At 37.4% G+C, this 16,111-nt stretch overlaps 1 protein-coding gene across 3 annotated transcripts in view; it reads right to left on the reverse strand.

Annotated features, from left to right (window-relative positions):
- GRID2 (glutamate ionotropic receptor delta type subunit 2) overlaps positions 1–16,111 on the reverse strand; it is a 675,112-nt gene that overhangs the window by 278,828 nt on the left and 380,173 nt on the right. For all 3 annotated transcript variants that reach the window (XR_010721503.1, XM_066186372.1, XM_066186371.1), the window contains exon 3: positions 4,183–4,467. Coding sequence is in view for 2 of the 3 variants with exons in the window: in XM_066186372.1 (XP_066042469.1) it covers positions 4,183–4,467 (285 nt within the window). In the remaining variant the exon portion in view is untranslated. The remainder of the gene's footprint in view (positions 1–4,182; positions 4,468–16,111) is intronic.

A 16,111-nucleotide genomic window follows, 5' to 3' on the forward strand; every position in this document is an offset into this window, starting at 1 on the left:
TAAGCCTGCTCACTTTCAAAAGTTCTTTCATCTCACATCCCCACTCATTAATTCCTACTATATGTTGGCCTTACATTTGTTACTGGGAAGGCTCTACCACTTAGAAAAGACTATGGCTTTTTTGGAGACTTTACATAGTCTTTACTAAGCCAACAGAAAGAAAATACTGGGTTTTACAGTTATCAAGGTGGCCTTTGTTTTGTCTTAAAATAGTCAACCTTCCTTCAAATTTCTTGGAAAAGAAACATAAATTGAAAACTTCGGTGTCAATTATTTCAGAAAGGCATTTCTACCTCACTTTTTCAACATCCAGTTGGTTTTGACTTAATGAAAGAATTACTTCTTTCAAAGACTTTCCTTGTCAGTAAAGAACCTTTAAGTAGACTTGAAGTTTCTAAGGTTTAGATGTTAGCACAGTAGTGTGAAAATAGTAAATCTGAATATATTCATCTAGTTACATTCAAAATAAGAGTTTGAGATTTTTAAGGAGGATAACATAGGGCAAATTATTCTCAGACCTACACAAAACATTTCCATTATAAAAAACTCTCTGATAATGAAAAGGAGTCTATGATAGACTGCAAAATAAAACTCAAAAGCAATTCTGTTGATAGAATTTTACAACTTCGATTTTGATAAATTGACACATAAAGGTTTTCAGCTGATATTAAAGATGCAAGGCAACTGGTTTAGTGCCGTATGTACTTTGGATAAGATCCAAATTTTACTGTAGAAAATTTATTTTAAATATGAAAGGCCCATTTTCTTCCACAGAGCAAAATTATTACTGGAAATAATTTCAGTAATACAACTAAAGTTTGTTTTTTAAAAATAATTAAATGACTATACAAAATATTTTATTGGAAAGGAAAATACTGAAATTCTTCCGGTTGCTGAAATCAATCCGTCTGTTACTGCTTTCCCATTTTCTAACTTACAAAAATATGGCAACAATGAGAAAAAAAAAGATGAACATATACCAGAATCTACATTCCCATTATTTGTCAAGTATCATTTACTGCTATGAAGACACCACTTCATGTTATGATACACAGCTTGAGCAGGAATGATCACTGCACATGAAAAAATACCACCAGGGCAAGAAATTGCTGCTTGCACAGGTGTCAGTTTTGCAGACAGCTGTGCACAACATATCAATAATCTCTTCCTAATGTGAAATTAATTCTAATCCAGGTATCGAACTCCCACCTGCTTTAATGTTTAATTTGAAATGTTCTATTAAAATGTCTAATATTAACTGCTGCAAAGCTTTTAGCAAGAATTTTATTTTAGAGAAAATAAATAAGTCTCACTGCAGCAGAACCTCTCAGGCAAGCTGAAGTACAGGTCGGGGATCTTCCAGAGGAAATTGCAACCACCCTTATCTGTACTGATGCTGACCAAAGGGATGGATTATTCCTGGACCTCCACACCTTATCTGCATGCCCAGTCCTAACTTCTTCCTAAAACAGGCACAGAAGCTAAAGGCAATGTTCCCCTTTTCAGGGTCTTCTGCAGCTCTTGGGCCAATTCTCTTTTTAAAAATTCAAACTTATGCTGGAATAGTTTTCTTTTGTAAAAATGTTTGACATCTAGAGACCCATCTAAAGAATGGCTTTCTCAAACAACGCAGAGTCACAGAATAGTTAGAGCTGGATGGGATTTCAGGACATTACACTGTCCAACCTATTGCTCAAACCATGGTGAATAGTGAATTCAGACTTATCCACTCAGCAATCCACTAAAAAGTGATTCCAGTTCCTCTTTTCGTGCCATTAATTCCTTTGTCCCTCTCTCTGTGCTAGTTCTTCTTCCATCAGTCCAGGAAGAGAAAATGTGCACTGCTAACATATGAGAACTGTTTTTCAGTTTATCAGTAAAATAGCAGGAAAAGGGGAGAAAATGATATAATTTTAAAGTATTTATAACAATCTCACAAGATTACTCTCTAGGGCATGCTAATCAAAAAATGTCACCATGTGTCTGTGAAAAACTGCTGTCATAGATCAAAAACTAGGTAAAACGATTGTGAACAGGCAAAACAGTGTCAAACCTAATGATTTCACTGAAACAGCATAGCAAAGAATTAGAGAGGTATTCCAGTATGAGTAAGAAGAAGGAATTGAGAGCCAGTGAACAAAGGAAAGAATGAGAGGCCTCAGGTTAGAGATGGTAATCTGAAAGTTCTGCTCTGTTTATTATTAAAAATGGAGGGGGAAACCATCAATGAAATCAGCGACATAAGATTTTATAAAGAAACTGTAGAAAGCAAAAGAATACAGAAATCGTTTGCTGCTCTGGGAAGCCTGTTGAAACTAAGGATTTAGGCTTGATAAAGTCTAAAGAAACATACCTTTGCACACCCAATACTCAGAGTTATAGGTTAATTTAAAAATCAGGTTGTATTTAAAATAATTTTATCCAAATTATGCACACACCCCCCTCACCCCAAAAAAACAACCTATCCCCCCAAAAATGCCCAAGCCACACAAATGGTTAGAAAGGGGACAGGCTGCTCAGTATATACTAAGTGCAGAATGTTGGGGTTTTTTTTCACCTTCTCCTGATGTTTGTGATGGTGATCACTAATCCGAGTCAGATTACCAATCTGTCTTGGTTAGTATGGCATTACTTGTTGACTACTGAATACAGAATGCCAGAGGGGCTGGTACAGAGACTAAATATTTGACACAGGTCACATTTGAGGATGATGTATCACCGAATGAGCTACTGCTCTGAAACTACTTCCTTGCAGGCAGGCAGACATCTGTGTTACATAAGTTACACCAGTATGAAGTTCTTACCCAGATATCAAGGACAAAATATCATGGTCTCTGAACTGTATTTTTAAATTAAAATAATAAAACTTGAATAATTGAAACACAACATTTTTGAATATAATTATTAAAATATATTAATTTTAAAATTTGCTTGAGGCTCTTAAACTCAAAAATACATGCAAAAATATACCCCTTAAATGAAAAGTTTATAGTTGTCTTCATAGATACCTGGCAGTTAAATACACAAACTCATAATTTCTGAGCAAAAATACTCTGATGAGAGATTTTTAGATATTTTGTTTATTTTTTGGCAGGGGTTTTTTTGTGTGTGTTCTTTATCCCATGGCCAGTGCTTTTAGCTGTTGCTTTGTTATAAAGAAGAACTCTCCTATTCATCACTTTCTATTCTTTTAATTTAAGAATTTATTATGTAGGCAGGGAACAAAAATCAATAACACCTGACCTGAATGAACCAGATATTATGCACGGTAAATCGCTGAAGTGAGCATTTTTCTATAACTTAAAGATTTAACTTTGAACATAAGTTTTAAAATGCTCATCCAGGCCAGTCATGATTACTTATGAATATTGGATGCATCTGAAGAAAACAGGTCTGGGTGCAAAGCAATTTTTCACAGAAATAAAGACTGTTAAATTTGTTAGATAATGCAGCCATACTGCAGAAATCTTTCAAGTTCTCCTGTCAGCTGTAGAAAATATCTGGACCGAAATTGGCTGATTCACCGAGCTGGATTGGTGCAGTCTTGTGACACCGCCATCTGTGTCACACTTACTCTATCACACAAAAACCACCAATTCAGCAGCTTTCAGGAACACTGAATGAACTCAAAAAACAGAGGGAATGTTGTCTTGTCCAAGCCCTCCTCCTCAACTTCTTCACTTGCCAGAACTTCTTCCTATGTGTTTTATATTTATGACTAGCATCTGGTTCTTGCCAAACCTGTGACCTACATTCACCACCGCTTCAGGTTCTGACCAGAAAGTATATGCCAACAAATAGAAGAGATTCACCACACAATAAACAAATCTACAGAATGCAAATCTTACATGTTGCATCTTGAATTGTCATTTTATGCTTTTACTGCCCAGAAAACCAAGAGAGCTTGCTAAAAAAGTTTTATGCTTCATAAACATGAGTAGAATAGAAAAACATAAAAGTTCTTCATTTATCAGCTAACTCTAACAAAGACATTACCAAATAAACCTCTAAGTGTTGATGGATTTTAGAAATAGATTTCTCTGAGGTGCTGTGAAATGCTGCCAGAATCATAAATGTTCACAAGCAAAACATAATCTATTGGAAGACTATAAAGCTGTAATGTGACACTTTTCATCAGGATTATGGATTTGACAAAAATCACCCAGATAAATAAATACTTACCATAATCATTATCATAAAAAATAATGAATTTCTGCCAGGCATACTCTGTGACCACTCTCAAGATGACATCATTTAGGTAGACAGGGGGCCGCACGGAGAGCGTGTAGTCATCATTGCGGTTGCTCCTGGTGAGCCCGCAGCCGCTCCTTGGCGTTCCTGCTGTGGAGCGCTGGATGAAGAGGTGGGGGATGTGCATGGCATCGGCCAGAGACTGCAGGGATCCTGCTGACGTGCAGCCAATGGAGCTGACAAGGGCCAGGATGCCTTGGTTCATCAGGTCACAGGCTGTAAGAAAACACAGCGACATCGAGAGTGAGAGCAGTTCAGAGCACATGGCCTATTCTGCTGCCGAAACACACTGGGAACTGGAACACAGCATGGCAATTTTTCATATTGAGCAATCCAGAGCTAAAATTCATCAAAATCACAAAGCTAGTCTATTCACTTTGAGGTGTCTTTTGGTCTAAGTTGGAAGACTGTCGTAGCCACCCTACCCAGAAATGAATTTTCCCTTAGAAATGAGACCCAACACTGGATCTTCTCAAAAACACTAAGAACTGATTTCAGCTACAGAATTAACATGACCACCCAAGGAGATAAGCACTCTTCAAAGTCTAGCACAACAGCTTCGTGAATAATAGTATCTTTGCATTATACAGGGAAAACTTGAAATAACAGCTCAGGCTTGCTGTCAACTTTTGAAGACAACTGAACTGCATTATTGTGTTGGAGGTTTGCACAAACAGGACAGGACTACTGGGAGACGTTCCTGTTCTTCTGCTCTTTCTGTTTCTGGGGCCTGCTTTTGCAGCTTTCTGAAAGTCTTCTTATCCTTACTATTTGCCACACATTATGTACATTAATTTGTGCAAGGAAAAATGAAGTTTCTTTCGAGTTTTAAGAGGCATATATATATATACACATACAGATACATACAGAGAATATATATCTATCTCAAATAAACTTTTCTTTTTCTTTAGAAGACAAACAACCTTCCTGCCCTCAAGCTAGTCTTATAAATAGCAAAATGATTTCAAAATTCAGTGAACAGTTTCTATACGTTTACTTTGCTCACCTCCTTAAGAAAGACATGAAGTTGACTGTGCAAAATGTAACACCTCAAAACTAACTAATGGTTCTATTATTTACAGTATACAGCCTTAAGTACAATGGCAGCGACATTCACATTAATAAAATGGTGTTCATTATGAATAATGTTGATGCAATCAATAAATACCAAAGAAATTAATAATCATTAGGTCTGCAATTTTGAAGTGTTACCCTGTGAATTGGAGTCAAGTGGCTATACTACATTTCTAACAGGCTAGAGAGCTTGAATGAACAAATAACATGGACTTGTAGCATAATTCCCCAGAACACACCCAAAACTAAATTTTGAAACAGTCAATTTTTCACTGGCAAACTTAGACAAGCAGTTAACCTGCATTTACACATGCAAATGAGTAATAGGATGGTAAAAACAAATATATATTTACATATTAATATCTAATACTAAACTCCGCGATTATTTCTTATGCAGGGCTATTCTGCAAGCACAACAGGTGCAGACCAAAACAAGAAACCCACATGTGAGAATATATTCACCTAAAAATATAAAAACATATTTTAGTGCCAGAGCTGTTATCTCATATCATATGGATCTTACTCACAGTGAGTAATATTTTACTTTGCAAACACACCGATTGATCTCAATGGGAATATTTACAGTGCAAGGAAGAGAGTTCCACATTCAGGCCCACATGGAGATTGACTTTGAAGCCAAAGGACAGCACTAGAGGTCGTGAATGCAGAGAACCATCTCCTCCTAAAGCCAGAGCACTATTTTCATTCAGAGACAGAGATCTGGAACACACAAGGGCCTTTTCCCAGGGCCTACTGATGCTGCTGCTGAGTCTTTGTCCCTTGTGAGCCCTTCTGAACTCCTTCATGCAGAAATATGGGAGAGAGAGGGTGCCCACACAGAGCTTTCAAAGTGTTTTGGCTTAGGATAAAGTTTTCTCCCTGTTACACGCTCTGAACACAGCTCAGCTTCGGGACTTTAGGTTAAAGGTAATACATTTTTAATAATTGCAAGTATCCTTCTTCAGCAAAGTATCATATATGATTGACAATGGGACAACAAGATTCTTGCTATCTCATTAGTTTCTAAAATTTGAAACATTTCAAAACAATCTTAATAGCTAATCAACTTTTATGCTGCTTGTTACAGTCCTTTATCATCAGTTCCAACAAAGATAAAAGACTTGTCAAGTTAAATTTTTAGGGAGATGCTGAATCTTTCTTGGTTTTCCTGTACCAAGGACTGCAATATCTAGGTTGCATATCACAGTGAGAATGCTGCTGCTTGAGACAATAACTATTTTTTGTTGATATATTGCTAGATATTGATAGAATTGTTATGAATAAAATTAATGTTTGATTTTGAAAAAGCCTTTTAATTCAACAAAACTTAAGTTTGATGTCTCTGATGTTACTTGTTCAAAGAAAATATGTGGTGTGACCCTCCAGTATCTGAAGCCTGACTTTTAAAAATATAGCCAAGTCAAAATGCATTATAGAAATTGCTGGAAAATGTCTAAATTTCAGACACTGAACAACCACTCCCTGTAATGCCATGAAGTGGGAGACATGCCTTTTATGAAAATTGCTATTGAAACATGAAGAGGAAGAAAACAGCATGGAACATTCAGCTCCACAGGACCGAATGTTAATACTGGCAAACAAACGGAATAAAGGATTAAAATCTTCTCCCTTGACACTGCATCACATTTGTTACAATAGCCTCAGGACCAAAGTTGCCCGGGTGTCTCTTCCTTCCATGATATGCTTATGAGAATCATGCATGCTGGACTGGGACAATATACACTTAATTATGCTCAAATAGACCTTACACCTGCACAATTAAAGACTAGTTAATACACAGAGAGTTAGCTACTGGAGAAGGGACTATATCTCAGAAGCAGTTTTTTCTAGAAAATCAGTGCCTGAGTTGAGAGTTCAACTCTGAGACTGGCTGGCTGAATTATTCTTTGAAAAGAAATTTAATTACTGTGGTATAAAGACATACAAAGTAAAACTTGTGCAATATGTAAAAATACCATCTACAACATTAAAATATTTCTCAGCCAAGAACTTTGTTGTCTCCAGCAGGAGTGTTCATTAGTAAAAAGCACAAGACTGAAATCTATGTGTTTTCTTAAGCCTTTTTTCCCCCTTCAGTAACAAAAGCTCTATTAAATCCTTTTCCTAGTGTTCCAAATCTTTTAACTGTATCTTACCAATGCACCAAAAGCTATAGTTCAAATGTATTTGAGATCCTGGTTGCATTCCTCACCTGAGTCTAAAATATCCAAATTTTGTTTTGCCCCATCTGTGTTAAAAACCCACATACTCACATATATACACTTGAATGCAAACTTGGGATTCAAAAAACTGTTGCAAATTAATTTACTACAACCTCCTTGGTCGGTTGTATTTCCAAGCTGGTATTTAGTCTACTGCCAATATGATCAAGGAATATTAGTTTGCCATCAGCTAGAGAAATAAAAGTATTGCTGTGTCTGTGAAGTCCTCAGTCATGCCTGTAGAAATGCCAAACTCAGATGGACCTGTACACAGCTACATTGCAAATTTAGCAAAGGAAGAGCAGAAGTTAATAGTGTCTCTAAAATCTTGATTCATACTATAAGCTACATCTAAACAAAAGTTGTCCAAATATTAGTTCACCTTCGTAACCACCATGTAGCAGATGTTATCAACAACTAACTGCATCTTCACCAGCTAAAGGAATAAAACTGATCACGTTATTTTAAGCATTGCGTGGAGAAAATATGAAGATTACCAGTAAGATGACTTAAAATGCTTCATCATTATATACATATATATATGGCATGTATAGCACATGTTGGAATGCATTCCACATAACGTTTAACTCTCCAGCTTATCTTTGTCCCTTTTTAAAACGCAAAGCTTCTAAATTTTCAATGCTGGTGGGCCAATCGCCAGCAACAAAAAAGCAGTATTTTAGAGTAAAATCTCTTGTTAGTTTGGCAGGCATCTAAAGAAAATAAAAAACGTAATTTTGTGGTTAGTATGCTATTTTTTTAAATAAAGAGCAAAACCAACTCAATTTGAAATAAATAATTTACATCTAGGCTATCAGCTTGTACAAGCATTTCCAGCAAAGCAGAATTTAAATGGCTGTGTTAACAAATGTGTTCCTAAAATGGAAACAATGGTAGGTCCTTAAATAACTATTAGTTGCTGTAATTTAGAAAGAAAAGTAAAAAATTCTATAAATAAGAGCAAATTAAAAACAGATGTAGGAATAAATAAAAAGCACCAAAAAAAAAGGGACTACTGAGATTTAACTGCTGCTATGAAAGTGAGAATCTTCTTATTTCTCCCATGTTCTTCTGATAGTAAATCACATCCCCTCATCTCTGTGAACTGATGAGCCAAACTGAAAAAAAAGAAAAAAAAAGTACTGTAGAATCTCTAGAGACTTGGACAGCAGTCCAATTTTTCTCCCACTTAAATTGCTGATTAAACAAAATCAGACCATCTCTTAACACTACGTTTTGGAAAATGCTAAATGCTGTGCATAAATAGTGGGTAGGATCCCTTTAAATAATCAGACATGTATTCTACAGTCCTTTTCATCTTCTGTAACTGAGAAACAACGAGGCTCCTTCCAGAACTGCAGCAGTGTTTGACTGAGATAATGTTGAGTGAACAAAAACGAGATCTAAACGCTGTTCCCAGAATCATGGTCCCATGGGCCTGAGTCGCACACCCCAACATCATTCCCCTGCATGTCCCCTTCAAAGCTGACATCATTTCAATCTCACTGCTCCTGGATGTTTTCCACATATTATCCACAAAGTGTAATGCCTCCAAGCTATTTATCTGAATGTGAATCTGAGGAAGCAAACCTCTCTTGACTGATATCTCCGGTTTGGGATGGAGACTATAAACAGTTTGTTACCCTGCGGATCTGCTCTGTGGTTTGACAGCTCTCCAAGGACTTTGTCACCAGGAGGGCTCCATACATTTGGGCCAAATTTGCTTTCCTTTGATTTCTGTTGAAAATGAATATAGTCCTTCCACAGAAACATTTTTTATCTTCTTACTCTCTTTTGGAGCCTGTAGAATTCACCATTAGATGAATCACAGATTCATCTGTGGTGAATACTCAGATTTATTCCCCATTCCATCCAAGGACCATACAATCTGGTCAGAGGTCAGGGAAAAAAAATGTAATCCATAGGAGTGTCGGGTTTTCCCCATAGAGTAGCAATTAAGAGAGTATTAATGGATTTATTAATGCATTCCAGAAAGTCATTGTCCCTGTTTTTACTGATCCATATCCAAACCAGGATACACTGCTGATTCAAGGGTCAAAATACCTGAGCCCCTATAAATGCATTTTAGGCAGATTCTCTGTAGCTCTGAAAATATAAGCTATTATTTCTTGTTTATTTTGAGAATATGCTGTTGGCTGCTCCTCAAATCCTTTCTAAGCTTCAGGGTGCTGATGAAGACTGAGGAACCACAGCATGAAAATTCTTTGCTGTGAAAAGGGTAAGGAAAAAGGTTAAAATCTGCATTTCTTTCACTGTGATGTTCTGCTCCCTCCCAAAATGCAAGTTTTTTTTGGTCTTCGTCACCTTTAAATGCTCCCCAAACCATTCATGAATACATTGCAGAAAGATAATGTATTCACAAGAAAACAGCCACGAAAAGTGACAAGAAGTTTAAACAGATAAACTACAGGTCTTTCAGTTTGGTGTTCATAATCTCAGATGTAAGAAGTAGAATGAAATGTGATTATGAGATCCATGATCAAGTGAGATTGGCCTCAAATTTCCAATAAATCTTTTTAGTCATTTTGGATGGCAATTCTGCTCTTGCAAATTATTTTTCCTTCATAACACAATGGTTCATCCCAGACTTAGAGCTGAATTATTTCTAGAAGAGTGACAGAACATTTTTAATATTTCCTGAAAACTCTTCAGAAGGATAAAGGGGGAGGGAGGGGAAATTATTGACTGGATTTTAAAGAAAATTCCCCTCTGCAATGCAGATAACAGTCTATCATGTTCCTTTTTTAGATAAGGTTATAGAATTCCACTGCATTTACATCTTCTCTGTAAACATTAGAAAAAAAATTCCTTCCTGCCACTACATTATACACAGCTCGGACTAACAGTATTTTAAATTCACTTGTAATTAACCTTTAAGGGATTTCAGTTTGTCCTGACTGTAAAACAAACTTGGGTTTGAGCCTTAGCAGCTGTGCTTTCTAAACCTTGGGATTTCTTTGTTTCAGAAAAATAATCCAAACTTCTGATATCTAAAAACTATTACCAGAAAGCACATTTGCATCTCTGTTGCACAAAACAATACAACCACTTTCAGAATTTTTAATATTGAAAAGCATTTGAGAGGCTTTTCTGAGTCAGATATCTTCCTGTATACAAGCTTTCCCAATTACGGTAGTGGTAAATCCATCACATTAAAATGCAATAATTAATCTGAGCCTTGAAAAAATAAACTGTCTCCCAAGTTTGAAGGGAAGCAAGATTTATACATAAAGGGTATTTTGATGCCATGGCTTGCAGGATTCAGTCAGAGGGCTTGAAGGAACCACAGCTTACGAGTTCTCTTTCTGGATGAGTGTCTTAATTTATTTACTTTTTCCTGCACGCCAACCTGCAGCTCTTCCATTCAATTCCACAGAGGCACAAAGAGGATACGTGTCTTGTATTTTTAAAATCTGGTTTCACCTGGCATTCAACAATCGTGCCCAGGCTTTGTCTCAGACAAATGATGGTTCCCAGCTTTTCAAGAAGCCTGAACTTCAAAAAACCGCCAAACATTTAGAACCACACCCACCATTTTAAAGAAGTTACACAGTCACAAATCTTCATATGAAGGGTGGCTTTAGCTGCCATGTCTGTTAGGATGTAAATCTGAATATACACCTCAAAATGTACAGGGTGTTTTCAGGGTGCCTATGGTTGAAATGTCAAAAGTGGCTGTAGTACTGATAGATCTAAATAAAGAAGGCTATGCCAGACAACACTGTTGTAGAAAGGTTCAAAATGTGTACTAAGAAGTGAAAAGGAGCAGAGAAAGAAGGAAGTTAAAATCAATTTAGGCTAAGCAGTGACATTCACTGGAGGAAAGGCTAGATACCCATCACAAAAATGACCTCTAGAGTCCTGGCATCCCAACAGTGACATCTGTCTGCAAAGGTAATGTAGCCTATTGGAAAACAAGAAATGCAAGGAAACCCAGGCACAGACTCCAAGAATGTCTCCAAAATATTCTCTTTTATTTGGGCTGAATTCTCACTGACATAAGCCAAATCTCATCTACTGCCAGCATCCTTGCTCAAAGTGTTGCATGAGCAATCTCCATTCATCCATTCAGCAAAATGAAAACTTTCCATTTCAAGTGCAATCTCTGGTAGATTCCACTTGATTACCTAATTTATGATGAAGGATATATTACCTCAGTATACCATGATAACTTCTTCCATCCCTTACTTTGTTCCTTCACCCTTGCACTGTTTCTGGATTTTTTATTTCCTTAACCAGCACTGTTTGAGGAGTTACTAGGCAACACATATTCTCTGATACCCTTTTAATATCAAGCTTGCCTGCTGCAGAGCAGACAATTGCTGCATAGCAGCAATTATATGGAAAAAAAAAAAAGCTGAGTCTTAAAGCAGCTTAATATAAAATTAAATATAATTTTATCAAAAAACAACATCCTGATAAAATCACAGGGATTTACTCTGCGTTCTCTGGAAGTCTGTGTAGAAGTGCTGCAGGGGAGGGGAAATATCAACAACAAAACCTGTTAAAACCTTGAGCATCAGCATTTCTCATTTTTTGAACCTGCTCAAAATAAATCAGGGTAATTTTCTTAAGAGGATAAAACACTGAACTTGATGACATTTGACAAAGATTACACTTTCCTTGCCCCTATAAATCAGACTGTCTTGCACTTTTCTTTTCCATCCTAACTCGGTTCTAACTTGCCTTCCTATCTTATTTTTCCTGCCCTGAGCACCTGAGAGCATTGGCTTTCATCCTCCCATTGTCAGTTCTCCTCTCCTTAGAATGTGCTCCAGCCAGGCAAAACAATTTGTTTTTCCTCTTCATGCCACCTTGTCCATCTCTTCTTTTTCAGTTTTTATTACTCCCCACCTACTTCACCCCATTGCCTCCAATGCCCAGAAACAAGGGGATTTGACATTGGACTGAGAACATGAAGACTCATATCTCCTGGGGCGAACTTTGTCATCACTTTGTTGCATGACTAATTGGGGATTAGTAATCTGATTTCCCTTATGCTTTGGTGATTATGACACTTTGACACCTTTGTAAAACACTTGTGCATGATTTAAATAAAAGAAATTATATTTATGTTCCCCACACCCATCTTTTCAAGGTTAGAAGGCCCATTCCTGAGCATAGCTCGTATTGCCAGAAGTTCTTTTACATCTCGTCTCTTTTTGGAATTGTTTCACAGCCCCCCTTCTCTTGCCCAAACTATTAATATGGAGACAACAGGCTCTGCTGGAGAGATACAGTGGGAAGCACAATACCACAGCCTAGTCCAGAGCAGACAAAAGAACACACAGCTGGTAGCATTAGTTTAATTGGAAGCCCTACAATGGGGAGAGCTGCCTGTGCTGCTCTGGATGAGTTTGGCATTCTTCCAAGAAAAGATATTACTGAACAGCACTGTTCAAAATAAGACCATCCCCCAAACGAAAAGAAATCTGTGAACAGTAATCTGGGAGACCTTACTTCCCTACAGTGCCAACAGCAAATATTCAGGGAATGTTCTGCTGTGGGGACAGCAAAGCAACTTATTCAATCTTTTAATGTGGCATTGTAGACAGTATTTCCCAAGCTGAAAAAGGTACACGTGTATTTCTTAAACCCTCCCCCTCGCCCCTGAACAACAAAAAAATAAAATCAAACAAAAGAATAAAAAAAATAAAGCCAATTCTACCAGATGAGTGAATCAGAGCAACTTAAGAGCAAACAATACTAAGGCCAGATCTTGCACTTGACACAAAAAAGGGAAACAGACTCTACATCAAGATAGATGAAAGCACTTTGTATGAGAACAAGCGGAAAGCAAGGGAGGTGGTACATCATTTGCAAAAAATACAAGGGTGTGAAAACACCAAGTCTGTAGGAGTTCAGAACATCAGTTCCATTAGCAGCTTAGCCACTCAAGAAAACCTCAGATGAGTCAAAACAACTATAACCATTATTATTTGCTAAGAATAGACACTGTGCTTGTTTCACTGACTGACACACAGAAGAGCAAGCATAATAAGAATAAAAAAAATCAACTACATATAACTGGTTTTGTATTTGCAGCTCTGAAAACGCTTTGTGAAAATGCTCAGCATCTTCATCTTTATTTCACAGAATAAAAAAAACCCCAGATGTGCCAAGAGGAGTTTCTTGCCCCAGGTCAAAAAGCAAGGCAAGAAAATTGTTTTCCATGCCGACCTCAAACAAGCACAAAGGCTGAAAATAAAGTTCTTTGTTGCAGCTTTTCATTGTTTGTTTTGTGCATTAGTGTGCCACTGAAAGTATTTTATGTTCTGAGCCCAATGTAACAATGCTTTATGAAAACAAAAGGTTTTGAAGGAAGGCAAGGAAGCCTACAAACAGGATTAAGTGACAAAGACTTTCAGATCCACAGTGACCCCAAAGCAAGACCACTGTTGATTATGAGAAAATTTTGAGACATAAGCTTGTAGGTAATGGAGAGTGAATGTGGAAAGGGAAAGCAGAGCTGTAGGTGAGATATAAACTATTGATGGATAACACAAAATGCCAGCAGACACGGAAAATGCATTGTAAGCAGAAGTATTCAATAAAGGAGTAAACATTTTGCAAGGAAAATTACAGATGAGTATTCAGCAGAAGGGAAATTGTAAGGTATTGAGGTAAGGGGCGACAGGTGGAATTATGCATGGAAAATTCAACTCCTGGGCTCTTGATTGTGAGTTTTGGAAAAAGATATAAATACTCATATCCGAGGACTCCAGCATCTCTGCTCATATTACTTAAAAACATTCTCAATATGGTTTCTTTCATACCTGATGTGCAGTTCTAACAATGCCAGATAAGCCAAAGAGTCACTAACAACTACGTAAGACCTTGAAATCCAGAACAAGACGCTGACAAAAAGCTGAGGGTGCAATGCTGACATAGTGAAGACAAGAATTCAGAAACGTTAGAACAGTACTAGTGAAAGGCATGGGGAGAGCAAAAAAAAGGAACACAGGACTTTGCAAGTAACAACAATAAAGGAATATAATGAGGGATGACATCAGCTTTGAGGTATTAGAGAAGGATGTGAAATGTTATTAAGTGACAAGAGCAAGATTTGCGATCAGGGAGTAATAAATCCATTTAGATATCATGGAGGAGGAGGATGCAGGTTGCTGCAATGTGGGAGCAATGGAGGAGAGCAGAAGATAGAGCAAGGAGGACAGTGTGAGTGATACTGTACTGTATCTGCTTAAGTGCAAATAGCCAATGCATTGACAAACGTGTCAGCTAAAAGGGCACTGGGGAAAAATCAACTTGGTGCATGTTACAGACAAAGCAGCAGCTGGGCTTGGCAGCAGCTTCAGCATGTGAAGAGAAGGAGAAAGAAGACAAAATATGCCTAAGTCTGTGAGTCTATTTTTGCTCTTTTACTCCAGGAATAATAATGGTGCAATGTTCCTTTAGTGCCAGTTGCAACCTTTTACTGAGATTGCTTTGACTGTAATGGCTGCAAGAGATGCCAGGAAAAGAAGGTAATGCAGCTTTTCTTTTCCATTGACTTTTTCCAATGTCACAGAAAAAGAAATTTGCATAACTCCAAAATGGAAAATACACATTTTCAACAAGGACCATTTGAGTAACACTAAACACTTAACCTTAATTGAAAGCAGCAGTTGTTCTAAACCATGCACACCATGGTAAAACAGGGTTGAAAGGAAATTTAAAACCCACCCCTGACACTGGAGAGACATGTCTAACAAAAACACGCCCAATGAACTACTAGAAATCAAGTGATAGAAATCCTATTTGGAATCAGAGGCAAATCTTTCCTTTGCCTTTAAAGTAGCTTTTTAAAATTGTATCTCTCCCTGACAAACTCAAAACTATGTAGAAAGTGAAAAAAAAGTGGTCTCAGCTTCCAAAACAGAAGTAGTTTTGCCTCGCTATAAAGCACAAGACAGCAGGGCCAAATGCAGGAGAGCACTACGTGGAGTAGAACTGTAGAACTGCTGAGTCTGCCCACTTGGTTTTCCCTGAAATGGAAATTACCATTTTCTTCCTACAACTCTTAAAATCTTTTAATTGCTATTAGATCTAAGCACCAGTGCTCACTGTGTTGCTTTAGATACCAGCAAATCTTCCTTCACTGAAGACTTCACTCCTGTGGTGCAGTACTTCATAAATTTACTGTCACTGGTTTTTTCTCCAGTTCTTTCATGCTGCCACAATAACTCCTCAAAACAAGAGTACCGACTCCACTGCAGGATTCTGTCTTCTTTACTCATTTTGAATTGGTATCACTCCTCAAGTAGCAACAGAGTTGGTCTGTCACTACTGGAAGTGGAAGAGACGGGAACCAGGTTTACTGCGTATATCAAGAGCTCCGAGTTGTGGATTGCACGTAGTGTCACTCCCTTTGATTTGTTTTTCAGTGCATTTAGCTTGCATAGCTACAGATGCCCTGAAACTGGCAATAAACCAGGCACCACATAACACCTTCTGATTTGAAGTATTACAGGCATTGTTTGCAGGAAAGCATAGAGGCAAAAACAAAGAACTGACATAAAAAGTATTCATTTCATTCAGGCATA

This window comes from Chamaea fasciata, unplaced genomic scaffold (genome assembly GCF_029207755.1).
Source record: "Chamaea fasciata isolate MVZ Bird 193981 ecotype frontalis unplaced genomic scaffold, bChaFas1.0.hap1 SCAF_6, whole genome shotgun sequence".
NCBI classification, from domain to species: Eukaryota; Metazoa; Chordata; class Aves; order Passeriformes; family Sylviidae; genus Chamaea; species Chamaea fasciata.